Source organism: Alnus glutinosa, chromosome 11 (assembly GCF_958979055.1).
Source record: "Alnus glutinosa chromosome 11, dhAlnGlut1.1, whole genome shotgun sequence".
In the NCBI taxonomy this organism is placed as follows: domain Eukaryota; kingdom Viridiplantae; phylum Streptophyta; class Magnoliopsida; order Fagales; family Betulaceae; genus Alnus; species Alnus glutinosa.
In genome coordinates, this window is record NC_084896.1 from 15685332 (window position 1) to 15701231 (window position 15900).

At 37.2% G+C, this 15900-nt stretch overlaps 1 protein-coding gene across 2 annotated transcripts; it reads right to left on the reverse strand.

Annotated features, from left to right (window-relative positions):
- Nucleotides 1-9589: 9589 nt before the first annotated feature.
- On the reverse strand, nt 9590-15459 carry LOC133881017 (uncharacterized). Of its 2 annotated transcripts, none has more exons than XM_062319984.1 (10): nt 15049-15459; nt 14905-14931; nt 14576-14698; nt 13161-13407; nt 12774-12851; nt 12412-12468; nt 11360-11815; nt 11038-11115; nt 10645-10731; nt 9590-10086 (listed from the first exon to the last, which is right to left on the reverse strand). In XM_062319984.1, exons 1-10 carry the CDS (start codon nt 15102-15104, stop codon nt 9652-9654), a joined length of 1644 nt encoding a protein of 547 aa, XP_062175968.1. In that variant the 5' UTR covers nt 15105-15459; the 3' UTR covers nt 9590-9651. The 2 variants fall into 2 exon arrangements, with proteins under 2 accessions (XP_062175968.1, XP_062175967.1); XM_062319983.1 differs by having other exon boundaries at nt 12412-12498; nt 15049-15457.
- Between the last annotated feature and the right edge of the window lie 441 nt (nt 15460-15900).

Sequence of the window (15900 nt, forward strand, 5' to 3'; positions counted from 1 at the left end):
CCGTTGGTCCCTGTGGTATACCATAATTATTTTTCACTCCCTATGATTTAAAAAGTTCATGGGAGGTCCTCGTGATATGCAATAATTACAAATTGATCCCTGGAGTCAAATTCTGTTAAAATTTTTAACAGATTCCGTCAAATGCCACGTCAGCGCCACGTGTCGTCATCTTATTGGTGACACGTGGCGCTGACATGTCTAATTTTAATAAAATAATATAAATTTATTAAAAAATAAATAAAAAATACTTATTTTTTTTTTTAAAAAAAAAAAAAGAAAAAAAAGAAAAAAACAAAAATGGGGAAAGGGGTGGCCGCGCGCCACCCCCATAGGCCGCCTGGGGTGGCGCGCGGCCACCCCATGGCCATTGGGGGTGGCCTTCGGGCCACCCCTAGATCTACTAAGGGTGGCCCGATGGCCACCCCCGGCCACTGGGGGTGGCCGCGTGCCACCCCCAGAGGCCACCTGGGGTGGCGCGCGGCCACCCTTAGTAGATCTAGGGGTGGCCCGAAGGCCACCCCCTGGGCCTTGGGGGTGGCCGCGCGCCACCCCCTGCAGCCACTGGGGGTGGTGCGCGGCCACCCCCAGTGGCTGGGGGCGGCCAGGCTACCCCCAAGGGGTGGCTGGGCCACCCCTTCAGCTTTTTTTTTTTTTTGTTTTTTTTTTTGAATTTTTTTTATAAAAAAATAAGTATTTTTATTTATTTTTTAATAAATTTATATTTTTTTATTACGGTAGACACGTGTCGCCATCTTATTGGCGACACGTGGCGCTGACGTGGCATTTGACGGAATCTGTTAAAAATTTTAACAGAATTTGACGCTAGGGATCAATTTGTAATTATTGCATATCACGAGGACCTCCCATGAACTTTTTAAACCATAGGGAGAGAAAAATAATTATGGTATACCACAGGGACCAACGGTGCAATTATCCCGAATTCTAATGTCTATAAACTTTCTAACATGCGATAAAATGCTGCACCTTGAACTATGAGCAATTTCTATTGGCCTTTCAAGTAAAAAAGTCGTATACAAAACTTTCAGAAAATGAAGCTATACTAAAAAAAAATATATATATATATATATTTATTATCTTGTGCATAGTATCGTTTTTGGGCAAAAAAGTGACATTGTTCATTTATAATCGCTTGAATAGTGTTATAGGGTTGAGACTTCAAATTATATTTATTTTACTGTTCAAACGACACTAATTAAAGTCGTTTTTGTCCAAGCGACTCTAAACAGTTAAAGTCGCTTGAACAATGTGAACGACAGTAATTGTTTAGAGTCGCTTTTTTGTAGTGCTGTCTCAAGCAATCTAGTTACCTTGTCATGGTATAAAGCACTTCCAAGTGAAAAGACAACATCCATGGTTCAAACATTCGGGCTGGCTGAGTCCAAATTTAAGTTTAAATTTTAGGGTTAAATACTTATTTGCCTCATGTGCTTTATGACCTTTATTTTTTACCCCCTCAGTTTTACTTTTTATCAAATTTGGTACCTGTGGTATATGAAAAGACGGAAATGGTACCTTCGTTGAATTTCTCATCCAAAACTAACGTCCAGCTATGTCATCCTATAGGTGTCGGCATACATGTACGACACATGTCCCTGTGGCACACTTCAGCGCTGACGTGGCTACCATTTTTTATTTTTTTTCATTAATTTTTTTTTTATTTTAATGATTTCTTTTATATATATATATATATTAAAAAAAAAAATCTCTGGGGTGGCTGTCACCCCTATTTGGGCTAAGGGGGTGGCTCAAGGTACCATTTTTGATACTTATTCAAACCACAGGGGGGCACATCATGAAATTTATAAAACCACATGGGTATATATTGGAAAAAAAAATTGTGTTTAAGTAACAAAACATTTGGTCATTTTTTTGGGTTATATCAATTGGTCAAACATATAATTTTGTGTTTCCAATTGTTACACATCATTGATTATGTTTTGTTTTTTGTTTTTTTCTCCTTTTTTTTTTATTTTTTATTTTTATTTTTTTATGAAAGGTTCAATTCTTGTCGACATGTTATTTTGATGCACGACAGGCATACATGTTACTTTTGGTTCAAAACAGGCATACCAAATATACCAAATATTATTTGTGTATAAAATACAATTTGTGATATAATTATAAAACTAAAGTACCATTTCTGATATTTATTAAAACCGCATGGGGCACATCATGAAATGTATAAAACCACAGGGGTATATATTGAAAAAAAAAATTGTGGTTTTTAAATTTAATGTTTTTAAAAAAAAAAAAAAAAAAAAAAAAAAAAAAAAAAAAAAAAAAATTTCTAAGGGTGGCCGGCCACCCCCATTTTGGCCAAGGGGGTGGCCGAACCACCCCTGTAGCCCATGGGGGTGGTTCAAACACCCCCAATTGCTAAAGTGAAAAGAAAAAAAAAAGAAAAAAAAAAGGCCGGTTTGGAGGTGGCCGAGCCGGCCACCCCCAAGGGCCAAAACCTAATTTTTTTAATTTTTTTTTCACTTTAGGTGGCCGAGCCACCCCAGGCCTAATGGGGGTGGCCGAGCCACCCACAAGCCAAATAGGGGTGGTTTTGACCACCCTCATTTTGGCAGCCACCCCCATTTGGCCTGGGGGTGGCTCGGCCACCTCCAGATCAGTTGGTCTAGGGGTGGCCGAACCACCCCCATGGGGCATGGGGGTAGTTCAGCCACCCCCAAGGGCTAAAACTTAATTTATTTATTTATTTTCACTTTGGCCCTTGGGGGTGGCGAGACGAGCCACCCCCAAGCCAAATGGGGGTGGTTTCGGCCACCCCCAAGGGCCATGGGGGTGGTTCGGCCACCCCAAAAATGGCCTTGGGGGTGGCCCAAATTTTATATATATATATATAAAAAAGAAATCATTAAAATAATAATAATAAAAAAAAAATGATAGACACGTCAGCGCTGAGGTGTACCATGAGGACATGCGTTGTGCATGCACGCCGACACTTGTAGGATGACATGGTTGGATGTTAGTTTTGGACGGGAAATTGGACGGAGGTATCATTTCCGTCTTTTCCAATACCACATGTACCAAATTTGTTAAAAAATAAAACTGAAGGGACAAAAAATAAAGGTCGTAAAGCACATGAGTGTATATGCTATTTAACCCTAAATTTTATCCATGCGGCAAGCAGAGGAAAAAGCAACTCTGCCAAGTTGAATAACTTTAAAAGTAATGCTACACCTATTACTCTTTTATAACATTTTGATATATGTTAGCATGCGATTGAAATCACATAAGTTACTAAAAATATTTTAGCACCCTCCAATCATATATTGACAGGTGCCAACAAGTTTTAAAAGAGTGAGTAATGATTCACAACCACTTAAAGATACAACTTTTCACCACTTTCCCTATGTGGTAATGTGGTCTTCACCTTAATTTATTTATTTATTTTTTTTTTTAAAAAAAAAAAAACTCAAAAAGTAGTGGGGGACCACCTTGCCACATAGGCAAAGTGGTGAAAAGTTGTATCTTTGGGTAGTGGTAAAAAAATTCGTTTTTTGTGAGAAAAAAAAAGTTTTTTTTTTTTTTTTTGAATTTATAAGAATATTTTTGTTTTCTTGAAAAAATTGTAAGAACATTTTTATTTTATTACTAATCTTAAAGGATATTGAGAATTTATAAATAGTTTGAAAAAACATTATTGATTTGGCGTTAGTTTGAACGTTACATAGAGTTTTCCCTTGTCTAAAATATATATCAAGTCCTTTTAGTTTTGTCTTTTACGCAAAGCAATGAAGCATCATTCTTTTACAGTTTTACCGTTTACGTAAAACATCCCTTAGAATATTATGATCAACTTTTAATTTGTCCTTTAGTTATCATATTGCACAAGAATTTATATATATATATATATATTGTTGGTACAGTTTTCGGTACGGTGACGTGTTGCCTTGTGATTCGTTGTCTTCCTCGATGTTCGCTCCCCTCGTAACCTGCAAAGTAATAAACGGCTCGTCGAGGGTGCCGACCTCACCTCCACTCTGATGCCTAAGTCAGTTCAAATCAATTTTCTGGAGAATATCAGTAATCTCAAGAGCTCAGAGAATTTGTCCGTAAAAAATACATGACGTAGTAGTCTTATTTATAGACTCACAATTCACAGTTATGAAACTACTGGAGTGCTTGGAGCATAATCTAATTAGGAGTCTGAGTCTTAGATCACATAGTCTTTAATCTTATCTTCATAGAATTCAAATTGGGTAGTAGAGTCCAAACTGGATATGACACTCTCTTTAGCTAATGTCATTCTATTTGGTACCTTATCCCATATTGGATGGGATAGAAGCCTATCTTGATATATTTGGGATATGTGGCTTTTTGGAGATAATTGATGGTCTTGTACTTAAGTCTAATCTGGCCTGATCAACCCGATGGGCTCAGCCCTCGATACTACCTTAGGCCCACGTGTCTTTGGAGCTATTTATTTCTCCAACAGTTACCCCCCTAATTCTCTTATTTGAATTTAGAATGTAAGAGAATTAAATACTTCAATTTCTGAATCTGGATCTTCCATAATCTGTATCTGACAATTGCCGCCTCTTTCAAAATAATTATGACGAATAATGCCTCGAATCTCGGGATTGGAGTGGCGTCTGACCTGATGGATGCCAATTCAATTCTTGGACACTTGTGATCTGTCAAAGTACTAATAGCAACTTCCCATAGATATCTTCTACATAAGTGCCTCTACATAATATTGTCGGTCGGGCTAAAGTTGTGAAGATGATCCTCTATTCTCGGTAGGAGATGGATCGGACTGATGTAGTTGATTTCACCAAGATTGTGGTGAAATGCCACTCTGAGAGAACACTTTGCGTACAACTTTCCTGAGATCAAGGTTTTGTCTGACAAAAAAGGGTAAACCGTTGAAGAAAAAGGCTTAACATACCCGAAGCTTCTTCATCGGTAGTGCTTCGTAGATCGCTTCCACAAAAATCTCTCTTGGTGGCTTTAAAGGCTCAGACTAGCGCTGAGGCTTTGGTTGTCCGAGACTTACAACGCCTAGGGGCTTCCGATGGCCCGAGGTTTTGTGCTTGGCGTACCGAATCTTCTAATCTGAACACCATCTAGCTTGGTCTCACTTGGTTTTTTTTTGTAGAGGTGATATCCCCGTACGGTTTGTTATAAGGGTAGTCTCCCCGTAAGGTTTGTTATAGGGGTTGTCTCCCCGTAAGGTTTTGTTGTAAGGGTTGTATCCCCGTATCTTTGTCCGAGCTACTCCTGAGAGATCTTAATCTGAGAGTTTGGTGTAGCTTCGGTGATTTTCCCTTTGCATAAGCTTTAACTTTGTTGAGCTACCCCCCATAACTTTAGTCCGCGACCGCGGGCTAAGTCGTTCGAGGCGGATAGTCAGGTACTCTTGGTATCCTGGATGATGGTGTAAAAGAGATCTCGGAGTTCGGAATGAGTCTCGGGGCTTCAACCTGTAAATACTTGAACTTTCCTTTTCAAATGTATCTTTTCTTTTTCATGCAAAATTTTTTTTTTTGTAATTAACAAAATTTCAATGTTAATGAATGGAAGCCTTGGACATTTTGACTTTCACTTTCCTTATCTTATTAGCCGTAGAACATCATAATTTTTCAAACTGAATTGAACATCTTTATCTGGAAAAAAGTTTAAAGTTTCTCACTCAAAAACTTCTTCCGAGACATATCTCGGTTTCTTATAAATCTTACTTTTTATACTAGAGTTACCCCCAAAACTTGAACAAACAATCGGTTTGTGTTAGTTTTTTCCGAGGGAAGAACTAGTCTAATTTTTTGAACTTTAAGCTACCCCAAAAAATTTTGAACAAACAATCGGTTTGTTGAAAAATTTTACAGAGGAGAATAGAAAAAATATTTGCATCAAAGTGTTGAGTCTTACTTGATGATTTTTTAAAGAGGTTTTCTCCTCATACCTTCCTGAAGCTTTATCTTCCTGAAGCTTTACCTTCTTGAAGCTTTATCATTCTGAAGCTTTGTCATCCTAAAGCTTTGTCGTTCTGAAGCTTTATCTCCCTGAAGCTTTATCTTTTTGAAGCTTTATCATCCTGAATCTTTACCTTCCTGTTTACCTTTCTGAAGCTTTATTTTTCTGAAGCTTTATCTTCCTGAATCTCTATCTCCCTGAACCTTTACCTTCCTGAAGATCTGTCTTCCCAAACCTTTACCTTCCTGTTTGTTTACCTTATTGAACTACCCCCATAACTTCAGTCTGCGACCGCAGGCTAAGTCGTTCGAGGTGGGTAGCCAAGTCACTGAGCTTTACCTTCCTTTCTGAAGCTTTGTCATCCTAAAGCTTTATCCTTCTGAATCTCCAATCTCGCCTTGGTATCTTTCCATAACCCTTTCGGGTCGTCTGAGGAAAGGACTCGGGCCAATTCTTAACCTTATCCTTCGGAAACCCCCAACTGGGAGGTTTCAACCCTTTGTATCCTTTCCATGGCCCTTTCGGGTTGTTCGAGGAAAGGAATCGGGCGGATTCTAATCGGGATATCCATAACCTTATCCTTCGGAAACCCCCATCCGGGAGGTTTCAACCCTTTGTATCCTTTCCATGACCCTTTCGGGTTGTCCGAGGAAAGGATTCGGGCGGATTCTTTTCTGGATATCCTTATTCTTATCCTTCGGAAACCCCCAACCGGGAGGTTTCAACCCTTTGTATCCTTTCCATGACCCTTTCGGGTTGTTCGAGGAAAGGAATCGGGCGGATTCTAGTCCTCATCCTTCGGAAACCCCCAACCGGGAGGTTTCAACCCTTTGTATCCTTTCCATGACCCTTTCGGGTTGTTCGAGGAAAGGATTCGGGCGGATTCTTTCCTGAGCATCCCCACCATAACTCTTTCGAGTCGTTCGAGGGGAGGAGTCAGATGGACGTTGATGTAGCTTGATCATCTTTGGAGAAGTTTGATGAAGAAGTGTTTCCATTCTGTCTCAAACTGCTGCTTTATTCTTAGCAGAGATCAATCAATACCTGGGGACTGTCTGTTCTCTTTGCTCTCGGTGTTGGACTAACTGAGAGGCTTTCCTTGTTTTCTCTGTAGGGTTGTCTCCCTGGCTCTTGGTGTTGGACTAACCGAGAGGCTTTCCTTGTTTTCTCTGTAGGATTGTCTCCCTGGCTCTCGGTGTTGGACTAACCGAGAGGCTTTCCTTGTTTTCTCTGCAGGGTTGTCTCCCTAGCTCTCGGTGTTGGACTAACCGAGAGGCTTTCCTTGTTTTCTCTGCAGGGTTGTCTCCCTAGCTCTTGATGTTGGACTAACCGAGAGACTTCCTTGTTTTCTTTGCAGGGTTGTCTCCCTGGCTCTCGGTGTTGGACTAACCGAGAGACTTTCCTTGTATAATTTGTTGTAGGGGTTGTCTCCCCGTATCTTTTCTGCAAAAAGTGTTAACAAAGCATTGCATATACTAAAACAAAATAGCATAATGCACAGTAGCACCATATATTTGGAACTAGAAGCTCGGGCCTCGAAATAATACTCTCGGTATGTGTTGGTACAGTTTCCGGTACGGTGACGTGTTGCCTTGTGATTTGTTGCCTTCCTCGATGTTCGCTCCCCTCGTAATCTGCAAAATAATAAACGGCTCGTCGGGGGTGCCGACCTCACCCCCACTCCGATGCCTAAGTCAGTTCAAATCAATTTTCTGGAGAATATCAGTAATCTCAAGAGCTCAGAGAATCTGTTTGTAAAAAATACCTGACGTAGTAGTCTTATTTATAGACTCACAGTTCACAGTTATGAAACTACTGGAGTGCTTGGAGCATAATCTAATTAGGAGTCTGAGTCCTAGATCACATAGTCTTTAATCTTATCTTCATAGAATTCAAATTGGGTAGTAGAGTCCAAACTGGATATGACACTTTCTTTAGCTAATGTCATTCTATTTGGTACCTTATCCCATATTGGATGGGATAAAAGTCTATCTTGATATATTTGGGATATGTGGCTTTTTGGAGATAATTGATGGTCTTGTACTTAAGTCTAATCTGGCCGGGTCAACCTGATGGGCTCAGCCCTCGATACTACCTTAGGCCCACGTGTCTTTGGAGCTATTTATTTCTCCAATATATATATATATATATATATATTTAATCAAATATCCTGACCATTTGTTTGTACTTTAGGGGTTGTCATATTGCACATTATTTGTTGTTTTATGTAAGAGAAATGATTAACACTCACACTACACAACAATGACACAACACCAAGGCATAATGAAGTGGGGCCCACACATGGACCACACTCCATTGTGCCTTGATGTTGTGTCATTGTTGTGTAGTGTGAGTGTAAGGATCACTCCCCTTTATGTAATGTTTTTGGTGTGCAAAGTTTTTGTGCACAGTCAGAAACCTAAAGGTGTCAACGTGACAGATGCAAAAAAAAAAAAAAAGAAAAAGAAAAAGAAAAAAATAATAATAATTGCAAAAATTGAGAGTTTTTAAATTTTAGAGATATAATTGCAAAAATTGCGAAATTCAGAAGGGTTAAAGTAAAGTTTTCCCAAAATTTTATGTTGTAGTTAATCTTATATATTGTTAATGTCATATATGTATATATAATCAAAGCTCACTAATAAATTAACTAATAAGTACCTAGAAATATAAGATCTTTGTTAGAATTTTTTACTTATAATAGTTTTTCTTAGCATTAACAACCGAAAAAACAACGAATAATTAACCGAATTAAACCCATCAAATTAGGAAAAAAAAATTCAATAATCAAAGTAACTATTAAAAATCTTAATATAGCCAAAATAATAAATACAAAAAAATATAAACTACTTGACAAATAAACTAACTTAACTAAGCACAAAAATGAGTACCTTTCAATGAATCAACGTTATCTTAAACTTGAGGAGTTTCTTGAAAACAAATCAAAGACAATAATGTCCTAGCTAAACGTTACAAACCAATAAAAACAAATAATAAATTAGAAGAATAAATTATGGAACACAATTAAAAAGAAAAAAAGAAAAAAAAGGCATACTTAGTTTCATTTTTTGGTGTATTTATTATTATTTTTAAGATTTAGGTGCGTGAACTACAACGTTAACACTGGGCTTGAGGGGAATTTTTTTCTTTTTTTTTTTCAAGAGAAAAATTATAGTAGTAGTTAGTAGAATAAATTTTTTAGGGGAAGTTGAATTCAATTTTTGCAGGGCCAATAGTACATTAACCCCTGACACCAAAAAAAAAAAAAAAAAAAAAGTCAAAATTTTTTTTGGGGGGCCAATATCGTGCCTCCGCCCCTGCCCGTACCGTTGGATATAATAATATTAAATTTTGACCATGGCTCATCTCAATTTCAAGTGAAATTGAGAAGATTCTATTCCAATCTTAAGAATGAATTGACAGTGTCATGTCAGTATAGTGAGATAGTGATGGAGTATATATATAGTGTTACATATAGAAAATGGAGATGCTACTATGTGTTATGTGTTACGTTTAGAAGGGAAAAAGCTCTTCTCTTGATGCAGTCACACTAAAAAGCGAACATAAGAGTGAGGTTAGAAATTTTGTAATAAATTTATAGGGTTATATTTATCTTATCAAGAAAAATATAAGAGAGAATTCATGATGAAAGTCTATTTCGCTTGCATTTCACATCTATTCAACATAATCCAAAATAAAAATTTATCAGGTCCAAGTGCTTTTTCCCTCACCACATCCATAAGAAACTTGAACCTGCTCCAAGTGCTTTTTCCCTTGGAGGTGAGAAGCCAAGTCGACCTTTCCAGAGCAGCGTACATTACAGATGTTGCACTGGAAAGCGGATTTCTTCAATTCAGTAAAGATAATCTTCCGTTTCAATCGAATGTTTCGCTGGATCTTAGCTTTCAGTTCCAGTGCCTCATAAGAAGCCTTGTGTCTGTTCCCTCGAAGGTGCATATTCAAGTCTTTTTCGCTTGTAGTGGTTACCTGACATACGGCACAAGTCCACTCTTTCTGTACTTTCTGTATATCACCAAGTTCTATGGCTGCTGCTGCAACAGCCACATCTGGCCCTTTAATCCCCATAGTGACTGATGTTCTGTTATCAGTCGCATCCAGGCTAGGCTCTGTTAGAATCATCTGCAAATACACTGAAGATGGATTAGAAGCAAGGTGGTTGTTTTGTTATTTCCACCCTATTTCTTAAAAAACCATAAGAAACCCCACTGCCAAAAAGAAAACAGACTGAAGCAACATATATGATCCATAATCAACATTATAGATATCTCTAATTAAAAAAAAAAAAAAAAAAACCCACAGCCAATTTTTGCATCCAGGATTTTTTTTTTTTTTTTTTTGTCGAAGTTTTTCAATGTTTCTTCAATTTTATTTTTTTTTAGTTTAAGTTTAGGTCATTTTTATATTATTTTCGGCATTTGGCGTGGCATAAATACCATAGGTATCACCTATGATATAGTGACACATCATAGGGTATGTTGAGTTGTCTCCCATATGTGGCACACGGAAAATGTCATGTTTTTACGCAGGGTGACAAGGAGCTCCATTAAAAAATTGGACGGAACCTAAACGGAAGTACAAAGTTGGTATTTTGGTTTACTAGAGGTACTACCTATAACACTTTCTGAAACCATAGGTACTAGAAATGCATTTAACCCTAAATATAAAAAGAAACCTTACCCTCTTGACTGCAGGCACTTCCTTCGTCTCTGTTACTTCCACAATTTTATTATCTTTCTGCACAATATCAGGTTCTTTGTAGTGTGACTGCATCAAGAGAAAGGAATGGAGGTCAGCTCTCAAGAAATCATGAAAATAAAATTGGGTATTTCTCATAACAACGAGCTTCGCATCTTTTCTTCTTCAACAAGCAAATATCAACTTATTTTTTGAAAACACAAACTCCATCAATGATTGCTGAAAATAGTCAACATTTGATTGCTAATTTCTTCCCAATCTTTGGGATGCATCATTGTACTCATTTGACTTAAAACCAACAACCGATTGCATAAGAATATACTCAAAGAATCATAGTTAATGTTCAGGTTGCATCAGTGACATTAAAAGCTTTACCCACTCCACTTCTTTTTTCTCTGTGGCCGCAATAACTTTGAACTCTTCTGGGTCAACATTAGGCTTGTTGGTCTGAAACTGAAAAAAGAAAAGAAAAGAATGTAAAATTGCAGAGGGAGAGAGAGAGAGAGAGAGAGAGAAATTCTCAGCAGTAAATGCCTGACAAGCAATAACAATACGAAAAAACAAATCAGATCAGTTTATTGGTCCTATGCCAGCCAATTATGAATACTTTTTTACTCCAACATATCTAATTCAGAAAACTGATTTCAAACTAAACAGATTAGGTAAAAGTTTGATATAACACACTCTTTCCTAGCACCTGTTTTTTGGGCTGATCAGATCCCTTTGCAGTTGAAAACGTGACACTCTTTGGCTGGCCTTTCCCTATTTCCTCATGATTTGTAGTAGTGCTCTCTATCAATCCATTGGTGGATTCATTCTTTTGTGGTTCCTCAATTGGCTGATAAGGTTTCTTTGTAGTTGAAGCCAATACCGTTAAAAAAGATCCGAAATTGACAATGTTTGGCTGATTCTTTGCTTTCAGTTCCTCATAAGTAGCCTTGTGTGTCATCTCTTGAAAGTGTAAATTCAAGGTTTTTTCACTTGCAGTGGTTACCTGACATATAGGACAAGTCCATACTTTTTGGACTTTCTTAGACACGGGTATATCAGGAACTTCCCTGGATGCTGCAACTACCACAACTGGTCCTTTAATCTCCACGGTGGCTGATGTTCTGTTATCAGTCTCATCGAGGCTAGGGTCTGCTAGAACCATCTGCAAATGCACTAAAGACAGATTAGAAGCAAAATTGTTGTTTTGTTATCTTCCACCCTATTTAATTTGTTGAAAAAGCATAAGAAAATACTGAAGTGACAAATGATCTATAATAAACATTATAGAGATCTCTAATTTAAACATAAACATGGACAAATCAATTGCAGCTAAGGATGATAACTCATTACGAACCAATAATACAAAAATTCATTCCTTTGGGGCATTGCTCTTAACAAAACTATGATTTTACCCTCCATTAATATTCTAAACATTAACTAGCTTCACATGTGAAGACCAACAGATGTGTCATGCCAATGTTCTGTCAGCTATGTTCATTGCCACCTCCCCAGTGACAAAATAAATAAATAAATAAAAAGAGAGAATGCGACCTCCTAGTTTCCTAGTCAGTCCAAGCACGCTTCAAAATTGTTAACCAATCAAATCCATGTTATTAACCCCAAACTTTTAAGCATTCAAAGACCTATCCCCATGCATATACTTATTTTAGTACCCTTCTAAAAAAATATTGGGTTTCCACAACAAATTTCAATGAAGCTGAAAGTAAACTTCCGCTAAAATATAAAAAGAAACCTTACCCTCTTGGCTGCAGGAACCTCCTTCTTCTCTGTTACTTCCATAGCTTTATTATCTATCTGCACAATATCAAGTTCTTTGTTGTGTGACTGCATCAAGAGAAAGGAGCGGAGATTAGTTCTCAAGGAATTAAGTAAAAAGATTGTGTATTTCTCATAAGAACATACTTCAGATCTTTTCTTCAACAAGCAAACATCAACTTATTTTTGAAAAACCCAAACTCCATCAATGATTGCTGAAAATAGTCAACATTTTACTGCTAATTTCTTCCCAAACTCTTTGGGATGCATCATTGTACTCATCACTAAAACCAACAACTGATGGTTAATGTTTTACTTGCATCAGTGACAATTAAAAGCTTTACCCACTCCACTTCTTTTTTCTCTGTAGCTGCAATAGCTTTGATCTCTTCCACGTCAACATTAAGCTTTTTGGTCTTCAACTGAAAAAAGAACAGAAAAAAATGTAAAATTGCAGAGAGAGAGAGAGAGAAATTCTCATTAGTTTATGCCTGACAAGCAATGAGATCTTAAAGAAGTAAATCTAACTACAATAGGAAAAAACGAATCAAATTTGTGTATTAGTCCTATGCCATCCAATTATTAATACTTTTTTATTTGAATGTTTATTCCAACATATCTAATGCAGAAAACTTATTTCGAACTAAACAGATTATGTATGAGTTTGATATAACACACTCTTAGATGACCTCTAACACATTGACAGACCGAATTACCATATAGTGACATACCTCTTTATCAATGAGTTTCTCGAGAGCTTCGGGTCCATTCTCTTTGACATACCTCTCTACCTCAGCTAGAAAGTGATCTTTCTTGCATAAGAGCACCCTCCACTTATTGAATTCATCAACAATAACTTGTGGGTCAAGTAAGAGGTATGGACGAACAAGGTGATTATAGACGTAAAAAGCACCATCGAAGTTAGGTATAACCAGCGAGCAGATGATCATTAACTTAATGTGAGGCCAGATCTGTATCCTGACAATAAAAAATGATAAATGCAAAATATAAACAAGACATTTCATACACAAATTTGTAAACACACCTAAAGAAAAGGCAAAAGAATAATCAAGTCAATTCACCCAGTTAACAAATTGTATGATGAATGAAATCCCAGTTCAGATTTAGTAATCTGTCATATTTTGATAAAGCAGGCTAAACACATTGGGAAAGATTTCTGAAATTCAAGAAGTCCAACCTCCAGCCTATATTTTAGTGAGCTTTAAGTGGTTCCTACGAACAGAAAAAGAATATTGAATTTAACAAATTTCCACTTCACTCTAATACGTGTGGACATAAGCTATATATGCCAATATAGTTGATGCCCGTCCGGTTCATACACCTAAGTCCAGTTCATGCAAGCACCAGTTTCTAATAACGGAAACCTACGGCTTTTCATGAAAAGAAGACCAAAAAAGTTAATTGACCGTTGCTTGATCATTTTCAACAATATTTCCCTCCATAAATAAATCATATTTTATTTAGCAATGTATCCTTATTTAGATCATTGAGCAAATAAGCTTAGTCCCCAAATCTCTTATTTCCATAATTACAATAGGGCATTGATGAGAGCCCCACTATTCATGTAATGACCATGAATTGGGATCATCTTGAGCCGAGCAATTCTTCAAGTACCAATAGACGCCGCCACGACAACAAGCCTCCTTCAACTTAGTAGGCAAGGCTCTTCAATGTTATCAGTATACATTGTGTTACTTAGCATCTGAAAAACGAGTAAGACTTCTTTAGATTTGATCAAATAATATTCATTAAAAAATGTGTATTATGCTGTAAACTCTGGCTGCAAACCCTTGTGAATCAATTTTTGGTAAGCTGATTTGGCAAAATTTCAAGCTCCAAATTCACCTCATATACTACAGTGATTTTTGAGTGTTCAGAATAATTAGTGATATCCCCTGTTTAATATCACTAATTCTTGATTATTTTTTTTTACCGTTACTACCTATCAGATTATAAGAACTTTAAAAGTGGCTGCCTTTCTTAAGTCCTCAGACAATAGAATATATACCCAGCTAAAAAAAGGGGGCTTTCAGTGAACATTTATTTCATAAAAATCATGTTCTCTCTTGCTTGCTTGGCACTCATACAGAGATAGAGAAGAGGGAATGAAGGGCAATAGAGTTACCATTCAAGGAGGTTCACGAAATAATGCTCAAAGAGTGAAACCAAAGAGAAGGAAATCCAATATGTGACCAACTTCTGAGTCTCCCAATTTGAATTACTCTCAATTGCCCGGATCGAAGCACATCTGTTAAGCAAATATCATCTTCATTAATTCACCAAACCATCTAACAAATTACAACTCCAAACTTATTCAACACACCCAGTTGAAACACCACTATAACATCCATGAAACAAGATGGAAATATGAAAAGGCATTCTTCTCGGATAGCCAAAAAACAAAGAACTTTACATTATCCACAGAGAGAGAGAGAGAGAGAGAGAGAGACTTACAGAGGATACCCCAAAGCAAAGAGACGCCTGCAAGTAAAGTACAAACAAAAAGCAGAGAATACTTAGACAGCCAACTTCTTCATGATCGCAGACTTTCTAAACTAAAACTTTACTATCTTCATTATCATAAATCGAAATGCATACCATGCAAAAACGTCAAGGAAATTCAGCGCAAATTTGAGAAAACCCAGTAGACTCATGTTGAAGTTGAACGAATCTGTTTGGCTTTCTCAGCTTGAATTTCCAGCAGAAGTGAAGAAGATGGAAGACAGAGAGAACAATGAGAGGAGAATAAGAGAAGTAAAAGCAGTGTAAGAGGAAAGTCAAGCAGTCGGCATTCTCGTACTATGAGAATTGGTGGGCCCCAAACGAAAGTTCCAAGATGTGGGCCACGTCAGATGATGAACTGAACCATTTGGGCACTGAATACACCTACGAAGCATGTGGTTCGGATCATTCCCAGCCAAAAGTTACTTTCGTTAATGGAGGTGAAATAGGATCTGTTTATTTCAAAGTCTGCATCCTCTCTCCTGCAAAAAAGCTCATCACAAAAGTATATCTACAGGATGTGTAGTTATTATTGTGTGCCTCTCTAAATGATATATATAATTATTTGAGTCTTGTCTTTAACAAATGCGAAAGTACCTGTGCCGGTACCTTAATCCATAAGATGGTTCCACAAAGTGAAAACGTGGGTGTTATGATTTTGTCGGTAACCGACCTAAATTTCTAAATTTTTTCGAAAACTTTAAATTTGAAAATCGGAATAAAAAAAAAGAAAAAAGAAGAAATTTAAGCCCAGTTACCGGCGTGGTTTTGACTTTGTCGTTTTGACAGCCGCATGAACAACCGTTTGGGTAACTTTGAAAAGGAAAATAATACTTAAACTCTTGGAGTACAACAATGGTACAACAACAAGAGATATTGAGGTGGAATCCAATATTTTGTTATTGTGCCATTGTTATACATTTAGAGTGTTATGATAATTTCTCCTTT